The following is a 21,264-nucleotide window of genomic DNA, read 5'->3' on the forward strand; positions in this document are numbered from 1 at the left end:
TAAGAGTTTTAGAAATTTCATGTAATGTCTGAAACATTTATATTAACATATTTCCATACAAATAACCCAAAGAAAGTTTAGTATTAGTTGTTCTTTTGTTTGTTTGTTTGTTTGTTTGTTTACACTGCAGGTTCTTATTAGTCATCAGTTTTATACACATCAGTGTATACATGTCAATCCCAATCACCCAATTCAGCACACCACCATCCCCACCCCACCGCAGTTTTCCCCCCTTGGTGTCCATACGTTTGTTCTCTACATCTGTGTCTCAACTTCTGCAAACCGGTTCATCTGTACCATTTTTCTAGGTTCCACATACATGCGTTAATATACGATATTTGTTTTTCCACATACATGCGTTAATATACGATATTTGTTTTTCTCTTTCTGACTTACTTCACTCTATGACAGTCTCTAGATCCATCCACGTGTCAACAGATGACTCAATTTTGTTCCTTTTTATGGCTGAGTAATATTCCATTGTATATACGCACCACAACTTCTTTATCCATTCGTCTGTTTATGGGCATTTAGGTTGCTTCCATGACCTGGCTATTGTAAATAGTGCTGCAATGAACATTGGGGTGCATGTATCTTTTTGAATTATGGTTTTCTCTGGGTATATGCCCAGTAGTGGGATTGCTGGATCATATGGTAATTCTATTTTTAGTTAAAATAAACACTTTTAAAAACGTTTCTTTATACAATTCGTTGTTGAGGAAACTGGGTCAGTTGCACCTAGAATATCACCTGGATTCAGGTAATGACTTCCTTGTGGTGTCAATACAATTCGTTGTTGAAGAAACTGGGTCAGTTGCACCTAGCATATCACCTGGATTCAGCTAATGACTTCCTTGTGGTGTCAATACACTTGTGTTTCTACCTCTTGTGTTTCCTATAAACTGAAGTTAGACGTAAAGGCTTGATGAGATTCAGAGTCAATTATCAATTCAAATGTTTTGCTTTTTGGCAAGAGTGCTTCATAGGTGTTGGTATGCAGAGCACATTTTATCCTAGCAGGAGACTTGTAATATCTGATTGTCTCACTTGTAGTCATGCTGAGATCCATTAATAAGTTTAGATGGTGAACTGCCTGATCCTTTCATTTTAAAGTTTTTCCTCTTGTAAAGCAACTATACTCCAATAAAAATTAATTTAAAAAATAAAGTTCTTCATCAGCCTTTTACCCAAAGGTTTTCCATCTATTTGTGACCATTGCCAGATAAGCTACATCTTATTAGGGAGCTGTTCATTTTAATAGACAGATGTTGTGAAAGTATCTAAAAAGGGGTCTGGTAGGGCATCAGTGCAGGTGGTTTTCCAAAATTAAACACGAATACACTTGTGTTACAAAATCAAATAAAGAGGTGACAAAAGTGTTTTTAAAATCCTAGAACTAGATCATCTTGGAATTGTCATCTGGTATGTACCACTGGTTGAGTAGCCTTAAGAAAAGTCATATACATCTTGTCTTCTCATCTGTAAACTGGGGCATATATTATGAACCTCCCCAGACACAACACCCTATGCTCTTTAGACAAATGTGAGAACTTGGTTAATGGATTTAGTACACAGAGATTTTAGAATTAAAAGTGGCCTTCTTTATTTGTTGTCATTCCATGGTGATCTTTTTATTTTTTAATGCAAGCTTGTATAAATTCTTTAATTAAAAATAATTTAAGTAGAAGATCACAAAATCCAAATAGTATAAAAAGTATAAAATAGAAAAAGCCCCTTCATTTTCACCCCCTGCCAGGAAAACTTAACCAGACTGACAGATTTTTTCAAAAATTTTTAATTAAATTTTTTATTCTGAGATAATCATAGATCACATGCAGTTGTAAGAAATAATACAGAGAGATGTTGTGTACCTTTACGTGGTTTCCCCCGTGATAGCATCTTGCAAAGCTATAGTATAATATTACAACCATGATATTGATGTTGATACATTACATATGGAACGTGAACTGGTAGATTTTTAAATAACTCTTGTCGTCTTTCTTGTCAATGTTTCTTAATTAGAGTTGGGCTCTGAGTTAAGCTACAAAAGTGTTAGGATGAGGTCGTGGAAGTAGTGCTTCTCTGCTGTCTTCAATTGCATGCATATGCCTTATTCAATTTACGATACCAGAGGCATTTTCTCTCCCTAGGCATTTTCCATTTGCTCTTTGGCATGTCTCTAGTTCTTTTCCCCTCAGCTTTCCTGAGATATGATTGACCTATGACGTTGTGTAAGTTGACGTCTACGGTGCATTGGTTTTCTACATTCATGTCTTTCACAGTTAGTTACCACTGTCGCATTTGCTAACCCTGCTGTCACCTCACGTCATTACTGTTTCCTTTTCGTGGTGAGAACATCTAAGATCTACTCTCCTAACACCTTCCAATTAGAAACTATAATGTCGTTAACTATATCTAGTCCTTTGAAGTCGTCAAAACTGTGGAAAGACAGTAGGTTGAAAATTCCTGATGTCATTAGTACCCAGGGAATCAGTTGATTCTATTAGTGCTGGCCACAGAAGACTCCATAAGAAGTCTTCCATAGGCCGGGTGAAATTACAACTTCTGATGACAGTTTGCTTTGTAATAGATTAGGACTCAGCCGTTCCTTGCAGGTTTTTTGGCAGAAGAAAGACCTAGTTTCATTCTGATAGTTAATGCAAAAGGGAAGCTTCTCCACGTCTGAGTCAGAGTCCCCCACGTAAAGTAAGGATGGGAGTGTTGAAGACTGAAACCTGCTCACATTCTGCCAGTGTCGCTGGGTGAGATGAGTTTCCTCTTGGGCGTTAGAGTAGAAGGCATTGAAAAGAAGCATAATTACAGGCTCGAATAAAAGTGACACCCTGGAATTTTCCTTTGTCATGACATGTCGCTTAAAACTTCGAATACAGTCATCATGTGTGGGCTGATTCACCTGTAACTGAGCCTCATTTTATGTCTAGGGACGTTTTCTAGGAAAAGATTTCACTTTCTTTTCTCTTATAAAAGCAGAATTTCATAGCACTAAGAAGCGAGACATTTAAAGGTTTCACCGGTGATATCTTGGTGGCTTAGAGGGGGTTAGTTATGTGTATGTTTATATACATAGTTGTACACTAGTTACCCTAGTGTTGTTTCATCAGGGCGCTCAAAGTCACTGCCTCGTAAGGTGGGCGAGTCTTAGAAACGAGTTACAGGACCTTGTGGGGAGCTAGGGCGTTTGTCTCCTTTAAAGGGGCAGCCACCGCCTTCAGCCCTGTGAGAACACCTGCTGGTATGATTGCCCTGTCTTCTGGTTTCCAAGAGAAATTGTCAATTGGATTTTTTTTTTTTTTTACAAAAGCCTTTAAGAGCAGGTAAATAATTCTAGATTTAAATCAAAACCCCTATGTGCTTCTGCACCGTATGCTTTACTCTAGTATAATTTTCATTTAATTCTCAACAATTTTGTACTTACTGCCGGAGAGCCCAAAGAATATAGCTATCACCTCAGACTTAAGAACCAAACTTACAACCTTTGTCCCCAAACCTGCTTGCCCTCTGGGCTTCCCTTTCTGTCATATTAGCCTCAGTGTTCCAATCATTTCTGGACTCAACATCTCAACGTTTTTAAATTTTTTTCTCCTCTTGTCTTTCCCACTATAATCAACCAAAACCCGAGCCTGTGGATTTTTTTCTTGTGAACTTCCCCCTGTTTTTCTTTCCCTTTCCATTCCAGCCACCCCATTCCTAGCCCTCCTACTGCTCTTCTGAGGCAGATTCTCCTGAATTCTAGTTCCTGTATCGAAACTTTTTCTAATACCTCTTTCATTATCTCCCTTCTCAAAAACCTCTGTGGACCCCTACTGCCTACTGTATAAATTCCACAACTTCTACCTGGACCTCCAGGTTTCAGAGTAGTTTTATCTTAGCTGTCTATCTCCATTTCCCTCTGGTACTAACTCATTGCTTCTATAGGTCAACGCCCCCAATGCAACCTCCCTGCTTGGAATCTTGTGAGAGTTTCTGCATAATGGGTGGGTCCTTGCCTGGAGCTTGACTGCTGATGTGGAATAGATTCTGCAGTTTTCCCCAACCCCTTATTTTAACTAGGCCCCCATGTCATTTGGGCTGCAAGCCTCAGGGCAAGGAGGAGGTAGAATAAAGGAAGACCCCAGATGAATCCTCTAGCAGGGACTAGCCTGGAGAAGGAAAAAGGCTGCCTTGGGCTTCAGATTCCCTGGATGCCCAAGTTGGGGCTTGTCCATAGGAGGCTTTGGGATGCCTTCTGTTACCACCTCAGAGAGTTCCTTCTCCAACAGACTTCTACTTTCTCTCCCTCTGGTGAAGGGCAAAAATTCTGGCTTTGTTTCTTTGAAGCCGTAGTAACCACAGGCATTTGTACTTCATACTTTGCATGCAGGGTTTGCTCCTAACCTTGCAGCCCACCCAGTTGTGCATGCTGTTAGATGTTTGGGTGATTATTGGTCACTTTAATACACTGGAACAACTTGTTGGTCAGTTGATTAACTTCCCTGTTCAGAAAGGCTTAAGAGAATTCCTTGTTTTAGTGAAGTAGTGAGAATTCACTGAAATAGATTCTCTCTTGCCCTCTTTGGCCCTTTGTTTAAGCTCCTGCTATGGCAGGGGCACCTAGTGTTATAGTTACCTGAACATGGAACTCTCCCATTTCACTCTGAGTCCTGAGTACCCATTGCTGCTTTTATGTGTCTCCATGTCTGGCAGGTGGTAAGCACTCAGTACAGTAGATCCTTGACACTCATGATACATCTTGAGTCTATCAGGAACTTCCAAATCTGTGACTGTTACTAACTGAGATGTGCGTGTCAGATGCTTGTTAGTCCCCAGTTGAATGACAGGCTCTTAAACAAAGTCCTCTCAGCATAAGCCTCAGATTCTACCAGGAGCATTTTGCATACATGATCCCATTTAATCAGGACAGTAACCCCTGAAATGAGTAGTAGTATTTTCTCGGTTGCAAATTATTTCATGGCATTGGCTTGCTAGTAGACAAAACCACAAATGGCAAATCTGCGAATGCCAAGGGCCCACTGTGCAAGTGTGGATGGGTAGATATCTGGATAGATGATTAGAACAAGTAATTTGACTAAATGATGTGTTTGCAAAGGGCTTACCATGCTAATACATGAAACATTTTGATCAACAATGTTCAGAAGATTAAACAGAAATAAGAGATGAAATGACCTGGAATAATAAATACTGTTTAATAATTCAATCCTTTTTTTTTTTTTTTTTTTTTTTGAGCTTTTCCCTCTCTCTCCATAGAAGGAGTAGAATACCTAAGATGATTATACTGGATGTTTTCAGTCCTCAGTAAAAATTAATTTCACTTACTTTTTGTATTCTTTTTTCTTTAACAGGTGATGGCTGTGGGCACATAGTGACCTACAAGGACAGTGGCACCATGACATCTAAGAATTATCCAGGGACTTACCCCAATCACACTATTTGTGAAAAGACGATCACAGTACCGAAGGGGAAGAGATTGATCCTGAGGTTGGGAGATTTGGATATTGAATCCCAGACCTGTGCTTCTGACTACCTTCTCTTCACTAGCTCTTCAGATCAATATGGTAAGAAAAGAGATCTAGGTTTCACTGAGCATGGGAAAATTTGAGATGCATGGAGGAGGCACATGGCACGCTCATCAGTGCTACAGCCTGGGAAGATCAGAAGAGGAACTTGCTCTTTGTACACTCTCAGGGTAGCTCACATGGATACACTTGTTTCATAAGCTGCACAAAGACATCTGGGGAGATAGTAGCCTTGGGTGGGTCTCAGGAGCTTAGTTAGTTTATATCTTGTCGGGAAGACAATTGGAGATATATAGCATTTGGCTAAAACACCTACAGTTCATTCATTCGTGTGACAAATATTTATTGAAGAGTGGTCATGTGTTCAAGTGCTTTGTGGAGGACTGGGTGGGAAACAGCAGTGAAAAAACAAAGTTTCTCCTTTCATTGTGCTCACACTGGTAGGGGGGCGGGTGGAAAACAAACAAACAAATACATCTATAATATGAGAGGCAGTGAGAAAGAAAAATAAGGAATAAGAAAAAGGAGTCATCCTAAGGTGATATACCAAGTCTGATTCTGAGTGTGTTTGTGTTCAAATGGGATGGTCAGGAAGGCTTCTCCAATAAGAAGACATTTGAACAGAGACCCAAATGGAGTGAGTGAAGGGACTGTACACATTTGTCTGGGGTCAGTTTTCTGGGTAGGGGAAGGGCAAGTGCCAAGGACAGTTTTCAGAGTAACCTTCTGGAATTAAGCTTTTTGTGGTTTGGGGTGTGCTGTTAGTACAGTGGTGTCTGAAACCGCCATTAGCACAGACCCTACAGTCCTTAGCCCAAGGAAACAACTTGGGTTTCATGGATTAGAAAACAAAGACAGAACTTACATACAGATTCTTCTGAGATTAGAGATTTTTTGAAATTCTCTGTGTGTTACAGCTCCAAAAATGATACAGGTTTTAAGCAAAACCCTGTCCTCCTGCTAGTTCTATAGGTAATTTCTCTCAAACACACAGCTTTCAAGGCTGTCTTTATCTTTGCATCCAGAGCTTCCTTACTCCTCCTAGGGTGGAAGCCCAGACCAGTCCTGAGACTGTTCAGAGGTCTAAACCTATCTAGCCCCCATGGAGGAAAAAACTTAAGATTTATTTTTTTTATCCCTGGGAATATTATCTGTATTTTAATGTTGGTTGAATTACTTTGACAGAGTAAAGATGGTTGACTTCATATAATCAGTTGCAACTTTTTAACTCCAGTTTGACTCAAATGGGAAAAATGAGAATTCCAGGGATGCTTACAGCCCCTGGGAACACTTACTGTTCTGTTAGCTCTGGTAATCGAATGTGTGGTAATTTATGGAGTCACTCTTCAGGGAATCCTTCATTAGCCAGGAAATTTCCTTCAGATTCAGAGGGCATTGAGTGTCAGAGCTCCCGTGTAAAACGCGAGGGAAAGTGCTGCAGGGCCAGAAACGGCTTTTCCACACTAGTCTCTGTGGGGAAGCATCTACTTTTCCGGAAGATGAGCAGTTAATTCCACCTGCTGCCAGAGCAGCAGCTAATCATCTCTGTTGCTTTGGGTCTCTCTCAGCTTGGGGGCTGCGGTGAGAACTAGAAAGGGGAGCAAATCGTCCTGAAACAGGATTGGAGACTGGATGTGGCTTTCCCACACCAAGGCGTTTACTCCATTGTCTTTGATGTATATTCACAAATACACAAAAAGGAGGAAAAGCCTGGGATTAACTACATTTTAGGAGCTGGGTTACAAGGTGATCATGGTTGGCCTCAGGGCACTCTAGTCCACATTTCCAGCTTCTTGAATTTTCAAGATTTAGACTCTTCACTAGGAAGTGAGTAATGAATTGCAGTTCATTTCAGTAAAGCCCAGTAAGTTCGTTTTTCTCTTTAAATTTTTTCCTACATAGTTATGTTTGTCTTTTTAAAACAAAATATATACTCATTATAGAAATAAGCATACTCATTGTATGTCAGGCACATGCTTGGCCTCACGTAGATTTTCTGGAACCCTTACATCCACCCTGCAAGGTAAATATTATTAACTCCTTTTTACAAACAGGGAAACTGAGGCACGGTGAGTATTTTATTTTATTTTATTTTAGGAACATGCTGAAGGTCACAAAGCTAGTTAAGGGCTGAAAGGAACATTTATATCTATGTCTTTGTGGCTCCAAAACATCTGTTTCCAGATGTCTGTTCCTCTCCCAGTACCAACACCCAAAGAAAAACTCAGTGCATTATCACCCTTCCCAGGTGGACCAGCCCAGTATTACATCATACGCAGTTTTGCCTAAAACACAGGTGTAGTTAATACTTTGGGTTGGGGATGTTCTTAAGATAAAATATTTAACGATGCTCAGAATTTCTTTCTTTTGAGGCTATGTAAAAGATTCCCTGATCAGTCATGTTAAGGCAAATCCAGCAGACAAGAATAACAGAAATTAGCAGTAAAAGGAATACATGGAAAGGAAATTAGAATATTTCAATCCTATAAGCATATTTAAAAAGAATTACATTCTAAATTTTCTTGTAGTCAGAACTACAGATTTTCTTTGTTAGGAAAATCTTTATTACATATAGGCTGAAAAAGTTCTATCTCATTCTGAGTAAAATTAATGTGCCCTTAAAAAAAAAATTAAGTGGCTTAGGGCCAGGTATAGCAGGTGTACACAAGCATAAGTGTGTATGCTGCATATATATATTTTGTGTCTTTCATAGTTTTGAAGAGCATTCTGGGAGGAGCCACTTATTCATATATGTATACTTACAATATTTAATCCAGTGAATTGAACGTAGTAGATACTCCGTGAATAAATGGTTTTAAAAGTGAATTGGCGGGCTTCCCTGGTGACGCAGTGGTTGAGAGTCCGCCTGCCAATGCAGGGGACACGGGTTCGTGCCCCGGTCCGGGAGGATCCCACATGCCACGGAGCGGCTGGGCCCGTGAGCCATGGCCGCTGGGCCTGCGCATCCGGAGCCTGTACTCCGCAACGGGGGAGGCCACAACAGTGAGAGGCCCGCGTACCGCAAAAAAAAAAAAAAAAGGTGAATTGGCAAATTCAGTGGTGAGGAACCAGTTCAGTAAAACATGTAATACCTGCAATATTAAGCCCCTACTTGTTGAAAAGACTGTTAACATAGAAAGCTGCTTAGGATATAGTGTTAGGTAAAATATGAATACACAGTAATGTCCTAATAATAGAAAAAAGCCTCTGAATAAAGTAAGACAGAACGTAATTGTAGCAAAATGTTAGAAGGAGGACTTTAAAAGGTTCAACTCTGGGTATTGTTATATTTTCTCTCTACTCTCTATTTTTTTCTCTAATAAACATGCGTTTCTTAAAAAAGTAGATTTTCTTTGACCAAGAACACTAACTTTAGACCTATATTTTAATTTAGTTAAAACAGTCCCCTGGTCAGTTTGAACCTCCTGGAGGAGTGTATCATCTGCAGAGGAGAAAGAGAAGGAAGAGGGGCCTGTGCTTTGTTGGCCTGTGCGAGCTCAGTGAGTGGGCCTTCCTTTGGGACTGTCGCCCAGCTCCCTGGAGTGGGGAATGCCCCTCTGCAGCCAGTGTGGCCACAGGACTGTGGAGGGAGGGTCTCTGGGATCCAAAGCACTGTTGCCTGGGCCAGCAGTCAAGGGAAGTGCCCACTGCAGTTTGCCCCGCAGGGAACATATGTTCTAGAATACCTCCTGCAATTCCAGTATACAGGGCTCTAAAGGTTACATGTATGGCTGAAACAGCTGAATAGTTTTGATTTATCCAGCTCAGTTTTTTTCAATTAGTTGCTAAAACCCGTTGCCAAGAGATTTTAAGACTCAACACTATCAGACTTTTGAATGTGGAGTTAATGTTTGGAAAAAGAATAATGTTTTCTGGCATCCCTGTTTATAAGCTCTGCCAAGAGTGGACATAGTTGGAATGTGATTGCATTAACCATTGTGAATATGCTGAAGTTATATAGTTTTAATCCTTATGCAGTTCATTTGTAATGGTTCACCCCCCATGCTTATTTTGTTTTAAATGTTTGGTTCATATACTTTGGGTGCTTTCAGTCATGGTAGCAAAACGTATAATACTATAAACAAGTGTGACCCGCACCAGCTTTCACAGTGATCAAGCAAAATATGCACCTGATCTCACTGATTGTTAAGAGACCTAATACAAATAAGATGGGGTTATTATTCTTCTGTTTGTCATATATTATAATGAGGGCTGATATTTCAGATTCAAACATCAGTTAAAAGAATGTACTTACATATCTATGGCTGAGTTAAGACACTGACTCTCCCTTTTAAAATACTCTGGAAACAGCCAGGATGCAGCAAAGTTGATAAACTAGATCAACCTCACTTTAGAATATATGTCGTTTAAGAACAAAATAAGATTTTAAAGATACTTTTAAACATAAACTTTTAAACGTATAAAAATTTTTGGCTGTAAACATATATACTGACTTTTAAGATCATGTGTACTAATATCCTGGCCAAAAAAAATGTTTAAGAAGTATCACACTTGGATTAGTAGAGATTGTTTTCACTATAACTAAGGGTATTCTGCATTTTTGTTTAAGAGACCAAAGTAACAGTCTCTCTTCAAAAGAAACACTGATGTCCCTTTTCTGGTCTAGAATCCAATCAGGATTGTGAAGCTGTTGTATCGTACAGTTCAGATTGCTGCTTTGGTACTGATTCTTAATCTCCTCCCTTTTATATTTGTGATGTAAAATAATAAGAGGTTAGTTATATAAAATATTAAAATATCTTGAACTTGGGGGAAGAGTAGGTGCTGATTCAGGCATTGTGTCATACCAGTATACCTACATTTAAAGTATGAAACGTCTCACATTGTTTTATTTATGACACTGAAGAGGGAAGGCTATGAATTCATACTGAAGATCATTATTCTCAACTTTAAAACTTGTTAGGGACCCTCTAACCTTTACTGGTTAAGTTCCATTTCCAGTCTTACCGCAAAGAATTCACCCAGAGGTTTGTTTCTGTCACGACTGCTTGTGGGGATCCCAGAGAAACTGTCATTTCTGTTTCCTGATATTTCAAGGAGATTAACTAGGTCCCAGTTTTCCATGAAAGTTGATCTTCCCCCAGTGGGCAGAGTTTAGGGCTATTCCTAGACCCCCTGAAGGACCTGCTGGAGGAATCTTGGTGGGAGCCAGATACTGGTTCCTTGGGATCTCAGAGGACCTTGTTCTCATGTAGTTTCAGAGACTTCCCCGCCTAGGTCACTGTGCATCAATAACACCAGGCTGGCCTTCAGCATGGATTGAGGTGAGCACTTCTGTTTCTGTGCAGAGTTTTCACTTGGGCTTAAGAGTGCAGACTCTGGAATTAAACTGCCTGGCTCCAAATTCCTGCCTTACTACTCATTTTTTAATTACATGACCTTGAGCAAATTACTTAACTTTCTGTATCTCCGTATCCCCATCTTTAAAATGGGCAAAATGATAGTATCTGCCACATATGGGTGATTGAGGCACATGTGTATATAACTTACAAGAATGATGTCTGGCACGTAATAAGCATTCAGTAAACGTTAGCCACCATCATCACTCCCTCCCTACTCCCCTTCCTCCTCTTGCCCTTCCCCCCTTTCCACCCACTCTTCCTCCGCAGTGGCCTTGCACACAGTTTATTCTTTGTCTAAGATGTCTAAGAGCGGAGAACACATCGGTCCCTCTCAATACCCTGAGCACGCTCCTTCCACCCAGCAGAGGCTGAGCTGCGGCAGCACACCCCACCCTACCCCTCCTGGTGCGTTCCTGGTGACCTAAAGTTACCCAAATCAGTCCAAGCCTGTGGCAGGGGTTCCCTGAGCCAGAAAGAGCTTCGTGGACAGATTTTCTCCATCCAGCTTCATGAGATGAGCCGAGAACCCATGTTCCCTAAGCCCATAGTGCATTCAGTTTGGCTTTTTATTTTCACTGCCACCACCAGTCCACATCTTTGTATCTGTTTCTTATAGAAAGAGCTTCCCGATTTTCCCCTCTCTCCTTTCACCAGTTTCCATTCCCTCCGGACCATCTAAGATTATCTTGTTAAATATTGTTGTAATAATTTCTTTCTTATTTCAAAAATTGTTAATTGTGTCCCACTGTCCGTAGACACTTGTTAGCATGGTTCAAGGCTCGCTCGCTCACTCTCTTCCCACCCACATTTCCAGCCACATCTTTTTTAAAAATTAATTAATTAATTAATTTAATTTTGGCTGCGTTGGGTCTTCGTTGGTGTGCATGGGCTTTCTCTCGTGCGGCGACCGGGGGCTACTCTTTGTTGCCATGCGCGGACTTCTCGTTGCGGTGGCTTCTCTTGTTGCGGAGCACAGGCTCTAGGCTCGCGGGTTCAGTAGTGGTGGCTTGCGGACTCTAGAGCACAGACTCAGTAGTTGTGGTGCATGGACTTAGTTGCTCTGTGGCATGTGGGATCTTCCTGGACCAGGGCTTGAACCCGTGTCCCCTATATTGGCAGGCGGATTCTTAACCACTGCACCACCAGGGACGTCCTCCAGCCACATCTCTGAGTCTCCGCATCTCCTATGCCTTTTTCTAAACACATCACACAGTTTCATGTTCAGTACATTTGATGATGTTATTTCTTCCATGTGTTATTTCTTCCTCTATTTCTTCCCCTGCTTTTCTGCTCCTTCTAACACACACACACACACACACACACACACAAACACACACACACAAAGACAAAGCAAATCCAATGCCACTTACCCTAGAACCTCCTCTGATGTCCAGCAGCTCCAGTCGGTCCCTCATCTGGACTCAGTTGTTTTTCTAAGCCTTCAGTGCAGCACCAATCTCAGGTTGAGATCATTATTTTAGCTTCTCTACCAGATAGGGGGTTTCCTGAGGAAGGAGTTGCATTTTATTCATCCTTTGCTTATCCTCTGTTGCTTAACGTAGTCTTACACTGGCAGATGCTCAATCAACGTTTAATGAGTCTGACTGCATGTAGCTTGATCTTGGCAAACTTTATATATTTAAAAATCTATAAGCTTATAAATTTGAGTGTCTTTTTTCACACTGTAGGAAGATTTACAGTAAGATTCCTCTATCAATAAATATCCCCTCCTCATTTAAAGAAAGACTTGATTTACCTAAAATTTTCGGACTCTACTTATCGTATAGAAAAGACCATGAAACAGTAAAGAAGGTGCCTGCAGTGGAGCGTTCATCTGTGCCGTACACTGTGCTTTGGCACTCCAGAGTTACCACTTAACCCTCGTAATAGCCCTGTAAGAGGGGGCCTATTATTAGCCTCCATACATAAGGAAACTGAAGCTCAAAGAGGTCAAGTAACTTGCTTACAATCACTTAACTAGATCTGGGATTCAAGTCTGGGCATTTGACTCCAGGGACCCCACTTTTAAGCACCGTGCCATTCCCATTCAGGGTGACAAAAGCCATCTGATCCTGTGGCTTGTGCAGAAGAAGTGAGCTGTAGTTCTTGTTCGTTATTTGCTGAATGATGAACAAGAAATGGAGACCTCTGCAGGCCTTCCCGTAGGGGTATGAGAACCAAATGGAGTTCTGAGAGGTCACTCACACGCAGAGTGCTAGTATGAATTCAAGGTTTAAAAAAATTCATCTTAGTCAAAAAATTAAGGGAGACATCATGGTCAGTGAACCTAATTGTAGTCAGTTAAATTAGCTGTGTTGTGCTAAATCATTTGCACTATAGAAAAGCCAGGAAGTTCCAGAATTGTTCTCTAACACTTCCTGTACTTCCACCTCCACCCCCAGTATTTTTTTAACCATTGTCAGTGACTTAGAAGTACAACGATATGAAGTCAACCGTTAATATTTATATTACACCAGGAACAAGAGAAATGGGAAAAGTAGGAAATAATACTAAGTGTTTTGACTCATAATTGCAACAAGATTTCTGTGATAATAGTTTAGAATGATACTTATTGCAATATGCAATATCTGGCATATTGCAGTAAGATCTAATCATTATGCCTTGCCTGTTGATTTTTTTTAAAAAATTCCAAATAGAGAAAAATGCAAGATTGGCAGCCTCTATTTTATACATGGTTTATGTCTCACAGCCATATTATGGAGAATGCAAAATTCTTAGGACTTTTAATGATAAAGCAAAAGCCTTTGAAGAAGCTTATGGAAAGTTGTTTTGGGCCTCAAGCACCCCAGAGGTGCGTTCTCCTCTATGACTGAGGCTACTTTGGTGGAAATGCTTGAGAAGGACTGATTTTTGTTTTGCTTTGTTTTGCCTTTTATGCCAAGGTAGAATACAGAAAGAATCGTAAACTTATAAAAAAGGTTATATCAGCCAGAAAGTTCCATGCTAGATGTCTCATTAACATAACCATAATCCTCAAGGAGAAGAAGTATTGGCCTCCACCTCCTCCTTTTCCTCAAACACTTTCCCAGAGATGCACTGTGATTCATTTCAGCAAATTGCCATCTTTTGTTGGGAGAGAAGTAATGGCCTAGGTGAGTTCTGCTGTGAAAGCGCTTCTTGACCTGAGTCCCTAGCCCCAAGTAAAGCCGCACCTTTGTCTAGGAATCCGCCTGGTTCATTTATCATCTGTCACTGATTTTTGTCTGGGAACCAGAGACCAAAACTCTCCAGGGATACCACTTACATTCTTACGTGACTATGGTTTTAATGACACAGTCCAGGAATATCCCTTTTTTATGCTAATTTCCCTCCTTTTCAAAGAAAATGGCCCTGAAAATTCTGTAATTTTGTACAGTGACCTATTGCAATTAGCAAGCAAGGACAAACCCTGCCATTTGACTACATAGAAAAAAAAAAGAAAATGGACACGAGTCCAGTGGCGTTTGCAGCTTCAACATTTCTGGAGACTGTTTTATCAGCACGCCTCTGCACCCAGATCTGGGCCGTGCCAGGTACCACTTTCCTGGCAGCTGGCTGATGGTGTGCCAAGTGGTTGGCTCTGCCAGTGGCTCTCCCAGGGAGCATCACTTCATCTCATTGACATGTTCTTATCTGTCGTGAGAAATTAAATGTGTGCTTAAGATGGTGCTCATAAGGCTAATGAAGGTTTTTAGGAGTTTTTTGTTGTTGTTCAATTTGATTTATGACAGATCTGTCAAGACTTAAGTTTTTTATTTGCTCTCTGTTTTTCACCCCTGGTTATGGAGAGGGATGGGTCTCTTTGATTTCTTTTAACAGCATGCATACCATTTTTTAAACACATCTTTTTCACAGATGAAACAATAACTTAGTGTTGTCAGTTTTAAGATCAAAAGCATAGACCCATCTGTAATGACTTGGAACAGTTACTAAACAAAATATTACCTTGTAATGTCTGGAGACTTAGGCAGACAGGCCATGGAGAATGCAGCAGGAGGATAAATTGCTGCACAGATTGTCAGATTGCCAGAGAATCCAGAGGACTGGCTCCAGGCAGGCAGTTCATTCTTCCTTGTAGGACAGTTTGCTTTTATTCACACGTGGGAAGATAAAGGGTTTCCCTTCTCAGCTGCTCATGGAACAGGGGATGTGTTGAGAGGAACTGGCCTACTGTGCTCAAAGCAGGCAGCTCCTAGGGTTCCTGGCCCTTTATTCCTTTTGTCCAAGGAATCAGTCCATTGTCTGCTAGCTCTTGGTCTCATGTCTGGTGCCAAATGCCACATGCTATTCCATTTGGTATCATTGATGGCTTTTCCCACAATCCAGGGTGACTCACTGCATTCCACAAAAGGTAGAGGATTTATTTTTTTGATTTTTCTGCCTACTTGATGAACTGCCTTTCTGCCGTCTCCCAATCTGGTGGGAATTTGAGACTACAAAGATGGAACCTGCTTCCCAGACAAGGATAGAGGAGAGGAGGAAGGTCATTGTTAGACAGCAAGTCCAAGTTCTATGAAACACAGCACTGCTAGTTGTGAAGCAAACATCTATGCAGACTGTGAGTCTTACTTCTAGGTCTGCTAGAGGTCTTCAGAACCACTGAAGAAGGTTTGGGGTTCAGTCTGACTGTGAATTGAAACAGGTTTACCAATCTAGGGACACTGCACAGGATGGCAAATATAACCATGGTCAAAGCTAGAAGTCACCTCTGAGCTCTTATTTGTGTTTCCAGTGGCCTTGTGCATGTTCAAATACAGGTGTAGAGCCTTTTAAAAAATTGGGACAGAGAGTACTAACAGTAAAAATATCTTTGGGGCAGGTGTGGGTGGTGAAAGGCTTTCATAAGAAAAGATATCATCTTCCAGGGAGTCTGCTGAAAACTGAGAGCATTGCTTAGGACAAGCTCCTTTCATGGTTTCCCAGTAATTATTTTTCCCTCTCACTGCCACTCACATTTTTCTATTTTCATCTCTTTTCCCCTTTTAATTCTAGGAATGCAGTTATTAACTTCTAGTCTGTGAAAAGGAATCTTTGTCAGACCTTCAGACAGGCAGTAATTTGGGTGTTTTACCAAAGGTGATACCGCAGCCAACCCTCAGCTTCAGTTCCCCACCCTGGGCTACAGCTGCCTCCTGCCGTTGTGATGGCTGTGCCCTGATGAACCTGTCAAATAACTTTTAATGACGGCATTTGTATATACATGGCATACCCTGTCCCTGCTAGGGTTTAGTTACGTTTTTGCAGCACATCAATGAAAATGTGAGAGGGATGGTGCCTGTGGGGTAACGGTGATTAAAGTGTGTGTGTGTTTCCATTTTCTTTCTTTGAACTTCTTCCAGAAATGTTTACCTACCATGCCTACCATGACTTTGGGAGGATGCAACCAAATTAGAGTTTTACTATATTTATGTGGTTTTGATCTAGGAAATTGTATGTATTGTACAACAACTTAGTGTAATGGCATACATTCTTATCTATTTGTGTAAAATATTTATAATTTTGCAACCTTTCCTTTCAACTGTTCCATAAAAATCTTTAAAAACAATTCCAGTTATTCCACCATGAGAAAGAAGAGCATCCTGTCATTTGCAACAACATGGATGGACCTTGAGCACTTATGCTAAGTGAGATAAGCCAGGCAGAGAAAGACAAGTACTGTATGATCTCCACTTACATATGGAATCTAAAAAAGACAAGTTAGTAAAAACAAAGAATGAAATGATGGTCACGAGGGGATGGAGGGTGGGAGAATAGGACACATGTTGTTTAAGGGTACAAACTTGCAATGGGTAACAAAGAAGCCCTAGAGTTTTAATGCACAGTATAGTGAATATAGACAACAATATTGTATTATAATCATCAAACAAGAGACTAGAACTTAATTATTCCAACCCCTAAGAAGAAATGATAATTATGTAATGTGATAGAGGTGCTAATTATCCCTACAATGACAGTCATATTAAAATATATAAATGTATCAAATTAACATGTTGTATACCTTACATTATAGTGTTATATGTCAAATATGTTTCAACTAAAAAAATTTCAAACAAGTTCTCACTGATTATCAATTTAGACTTTTCCTCACTGTTTTTGTGAGAACTCATTGGAATGCAAATAGAAGTTTAAGGAGAGATTGGTATGGTATCGTCATCATGATTTGGAGAAGAGTATATATGTTGTTATTTCTTCTTGGAAGAAATAAGTATGATTAGAAAAATATTCTGATTTATTAATAGCAACAAGTTACTAGTTATTTCATCTTTGTTCTTAAGTTTGCAAAGTAAGTATCTCACTTACCTGTGCAAAGAACAAAGGAATTTGAAACTTATTTAAAACAGACTGAGAATCAGTTGCATAAGTCAAGCACAGTAATCTGACTCACTTTAATTTTGCAAAAATGCTTATCATTCTACTTTATTATACAAAAATGGATGTAGTATTAATTGCCTATCTTCCATGCTTGTGGGCACTCTTAAAGATAAAAAAATCCATATATCTACCACACTAATGATTTTCTTTTCCTTTTTTTTTTTTTTTTTTTTTTTTTTTTTGCTGTACGTGGGCCTCTCACTGTTGTGGCCTCTCCTGTTGTGGAGCACAGGCTCCAGACGCGCAGGCTCAGCGGCCATGGCTCACGGGCCCAGCTGCTCCGCGGCATGTGGGATCTTCCCGGACCAGGGCACGAACCCGCATCCCCTGCATCGGCAGGCAGACTGTCAACCACTGCGCCACCAGGGAAGCCCTTCTTTTCCTTTCTTGCTTTTCCACACTTTTCTTGCTTACTCCATGCTATTTTGTAATGACAGGATTAAATATTTTATGTATCTTTATAATCATGTTTGGTTTTTAAAAACCAGCTGTTGCAAATAGAAGAACATCTAACTTCATTTTGATTCAAACAATATTTGGAAAGCTGTCACACGTACAAGGTATTTGAGATAGTGATGGATATAGAAAATTCCCTAACCCCATGGAACATTGTCTAAAAGGATAACAGGCATTATTTGTTTGTTTGTTCGTTTGTTTTAATATATTTATTTATTTAACGAGTACTTAACACTTTATATCCTAGGTACAGTTCTAAATAATTTGCAGGTATTAACTCATGTAAGTAATTGTATATGATGAGTGTTTCTAAAGAGAGAGATGATCCTTTTTATTTGGATTTCATTATAATTTAATAATAGGCAACAACTGAGATCTGGGGCATGTAAACACAGCATTTCTCTCATTTTATCACATCTTCAGAATGTGACACCTGGACAGGACCGAAGAGAAATACGATCCCTTATATCAGGACGGGAAGGCTGAGTTGGGTTCATGATCTTCTGCATCTTTTAGCAGTTTGGTCCCTGTGTTGGCTTTGGCTGGTGTGACTAGTTGTACTCACATTGACTTGGAGTGATCTTTTTCTTCCCTTAACCTGACGTTGTCATTGCTGTTCCATTGACTCTTTCTATACTGTTCTGTTTTGGGAGAAGTTGATGAAGAATACCTCTCTTCAAAATTGGCTTGCTAACCCCTATTTTTAGAGAAATTATCGTGTCTGGCATACTTGACTTTCAAGATGACAGTTTACAAACTAAACTTCAACTTGAGTATTCTTAGGAAGGTCTTTTTTTTTTAAGCTCCATATCTAATTTTGTCTTTTTAAAAAAAATTTATTTATTATTTATTTTTGGCTGTGTTGGGTCTTCGTTTCTGTGTGAGGGCTTTCTCTAGTTGCGGCAAGCGGGGGCCACTCTTCATCGCGGTGCGCGGGCCTCTCACTTTCGCGGCCTCTCTTGTTGCGGAGCACAGGCTCCAGACGCGCAGGCTCAGTAGTTGTGGCTCACGGGCCTAGTTGCTCCGCGGCATGTGGGATCTTCCCAGACCAGGGCTCGAACCCGTGTCTCCTGCATTGGCAGGCAGATTCTCAACCACTGCGCCCCCAGGGAAGCCCTAATTTTGTCTTTTGAAAGTTCATAGAGCTTCCTGTTGCTTTTCAAGCAACGTATTCTAGAAACAATATGTTATACTCTTAATTGTATAATTTATACTGTGGTATTTCAAAAGCCTTTAGAAATTATTCTGCTTTCTTATAAACTTCATTTTACAAATCAAAATAAATTATATGAGTTAAGCAGAAGTTGCTGTTAAGAGCGGTAAAGAAGAGAAAGAGAAATGTGCAAATTGCATGAGAATAAGATTTTTACCCTGTATTGGACAGTCTTTTAATTCTAGAACTTTCTTTTTCTTTACACTTTTTAAAAAAATTGAAGTATAGTTGATTTACAATGTTGTGTTAGTTTCAGGTGTACAGCAAAGTGGTTTAGTTATACATATATATATATTTTTCAGATTCTTTTCCCTTATAGGTTATTACAAAATACTGAGTATAGTTCCCTGTGCTATACAGTAGTGGGACTTTCTTGGAAAAAGGGAATTTGTGAGTTTCTTTGAGCAAATTTAGGAGAATATCATTTTTGTGATAACATTTTCTTTACTACCTGTCTTAGTATCTCCAGGCTGCTATAACAAAATATCACAGACTGGGTAACTTATGAACAACAGACATTTATTTCTTACAGTCTGGAGGCTGGGAAGTTCAAGATCATGGTGTTGCCAGATACGGTGTAGTGGATGGTGAGAGCCCCCTTCCTGGTTCATAGCCATCTCCCTGTGTCTGCACATGCTGGAAGGGGCAAGCAAGCTCACTGGGGCCTCCTTTATAAAGGCACTGATCCCATTCATGAGGGCTCTGCCCTTGTGAAACTGAGTACCTCCCAAAGGCCCCACCTCCTAATACTGTCACATTGGGCGTTAGGATTTTAACATATGAATTTGGTTGGGACACAAGCATTTAGACCATACTTTAAGCAAATTTAGGAGGTCCCAAGAATATCACTTTTGTGATAACATTTTCTTAACTAAATATATTTGATTTTTGTTTGTTAGTCACCTTCTTATAAAAGTCAAAACCTGTCTCTTGTGTTGTTCACAATTAACTAGTTCCAAGCTATTGCTTATCTAGAATTGGCCACTTCCCCCATCTTGTTTCTCTGTATAATCAAGTTTACAATCAGTCACTAATTCTTAGTCTCAGTATGAAGCAAAATTTCAGTTGGGTAAAGATTATAATCTTATGTGTATGTGTTGTCTGGTAAATTTGACATTTAAGGGGAAAAAATGTATATACCACTTCTTTGTACTGGTCTAAATTTTGAAATGAGCTACAAGTGTGCTTTGTTTTTAGGTCCGTATTGTGGAAGCATGACTGTGCCCAAAGAACTTTTGCTGAACACCAGTGAAGTAACTGTTCGCTTTGAGAGTGGATCCCACATTTCTGGGCGGGGTTTTTTGCTAACCTATGCCAGCAGCGACCATCCAGGTATAGCAGAAGGACCAACATAAATCTGTAAACCTTTATCTGTCTTAGAATTCCTCTTGCTAGTCACCATCTCCGGAGAGAACTGTGACCTCAGATCCAGAATTAAGATGTGAGGGAAGAGAGGAATGCAGTGTCTTTGTAAGTAGTTAGGTCTGAACTGAATACTTTCATAGCCCATGTTAGATTGATCCGCTGACTTATGTGGGAGAGGGTTGATCTCATTTTCCTAGAAATCATGGATTGTGTATCTTTGGGGCTACCCTCCTGACCCTCCTAAGGTCTGGCTATTCTCTGGAGCTCTCCACCAACCCCTTTGTTAGCTTAGGGGACAAGCCTTTTAACCAGTGACACCCCCCCACTCCATACACACCAGTGCACCAGCGTGGCAGCATGCGAGTATGAGGAGGGGGAAGTCACTGTCACCAAGTGCCCTACCCATCCAGCTAGCGTGTGAGGTGGGGAGAAGGGGAGCATGAATATTGATGGGAAAGGAAAGTGTGGCCTCCCATCCAGGCCTCGAACTCCAGAGTAATTTCCATGCAGCCCAGGGTCTGCCAGGGCCACAGAGGTGCCCAGAGTTCCTGCTTCAGGCCCCTCCTGCAGAAATACTCTGGGAAGGGGGTACCCCATTCATTTCTCGCTCAGCCAGTCAGATCTGTGCAATATCCTAGCAGGCCCCTGCATGGCCGGTGTTCAGCATATGTTTCTCCCTAAGAACTACTGAAATGATTAAGGAAAGAAAGAACTTCTGCAGCAGGTATGTAATATTTTGGAAACTATACTAGGTCCATCTAAAAACACCAAAATCCACAGTATCTTAGAGTTTCCATTGCTGAGTATTAGTTCAGTTCTATAAATTGCTCCAGAGAGCACGCTTCTTTTAAGTCCTTGGTCCTCATTGATCAAAGCTGATAGGCTCTTTGTGTTCTCACTAAACTCCTGGCCCTGTGGTCGCTCGATTGCCACTAGCTGAATTGTTAAATTAAGGTGTTCC

The 21,264-nt window shown here is 40.4% G+C and overlaps 1 protein-coding gene across 1 annotated transcript in view; it reads left to right on the forward strand.

The window, feature by feature from the left end:
- DCBLD1 (discoidin, CUB and LCCL domain containing 1) overlaps nucleotides 1–21,264 on the forward strand; it is a 72,079-nt gene that overhangs the window by 17,361 nt on the left and 33,454 nt on the right. The window contains exons 2-3 of the mRNA XM_081251572.1: nucleotides 5,361–5,573; nucleotides 20,136–20,270. Coding sequence (XP_081107698.1) covers nucleotides 5,361–5,573; nucleotides 20,136–20,270 — 348 coding nt within the window. The remainder of the gene's footprint in view (nucleotides 1–5,360; nucleotides 5,574–20,135; nucleotides 20,271–21,264) is intronic.

The sequence above is a fragment of the Mesoplodon bidens genome (assembly GCF_964165515.1).
Source record: "Mesoplodon bidens genome assembly, chromosome: 12".
Taxonomy (NCBI): Eukaryota; Metazoa; Chordata; class Mammalia; order Artiodactyla; family Ziphiidae; genus Mesoplodon; species Mesoplodon bidens.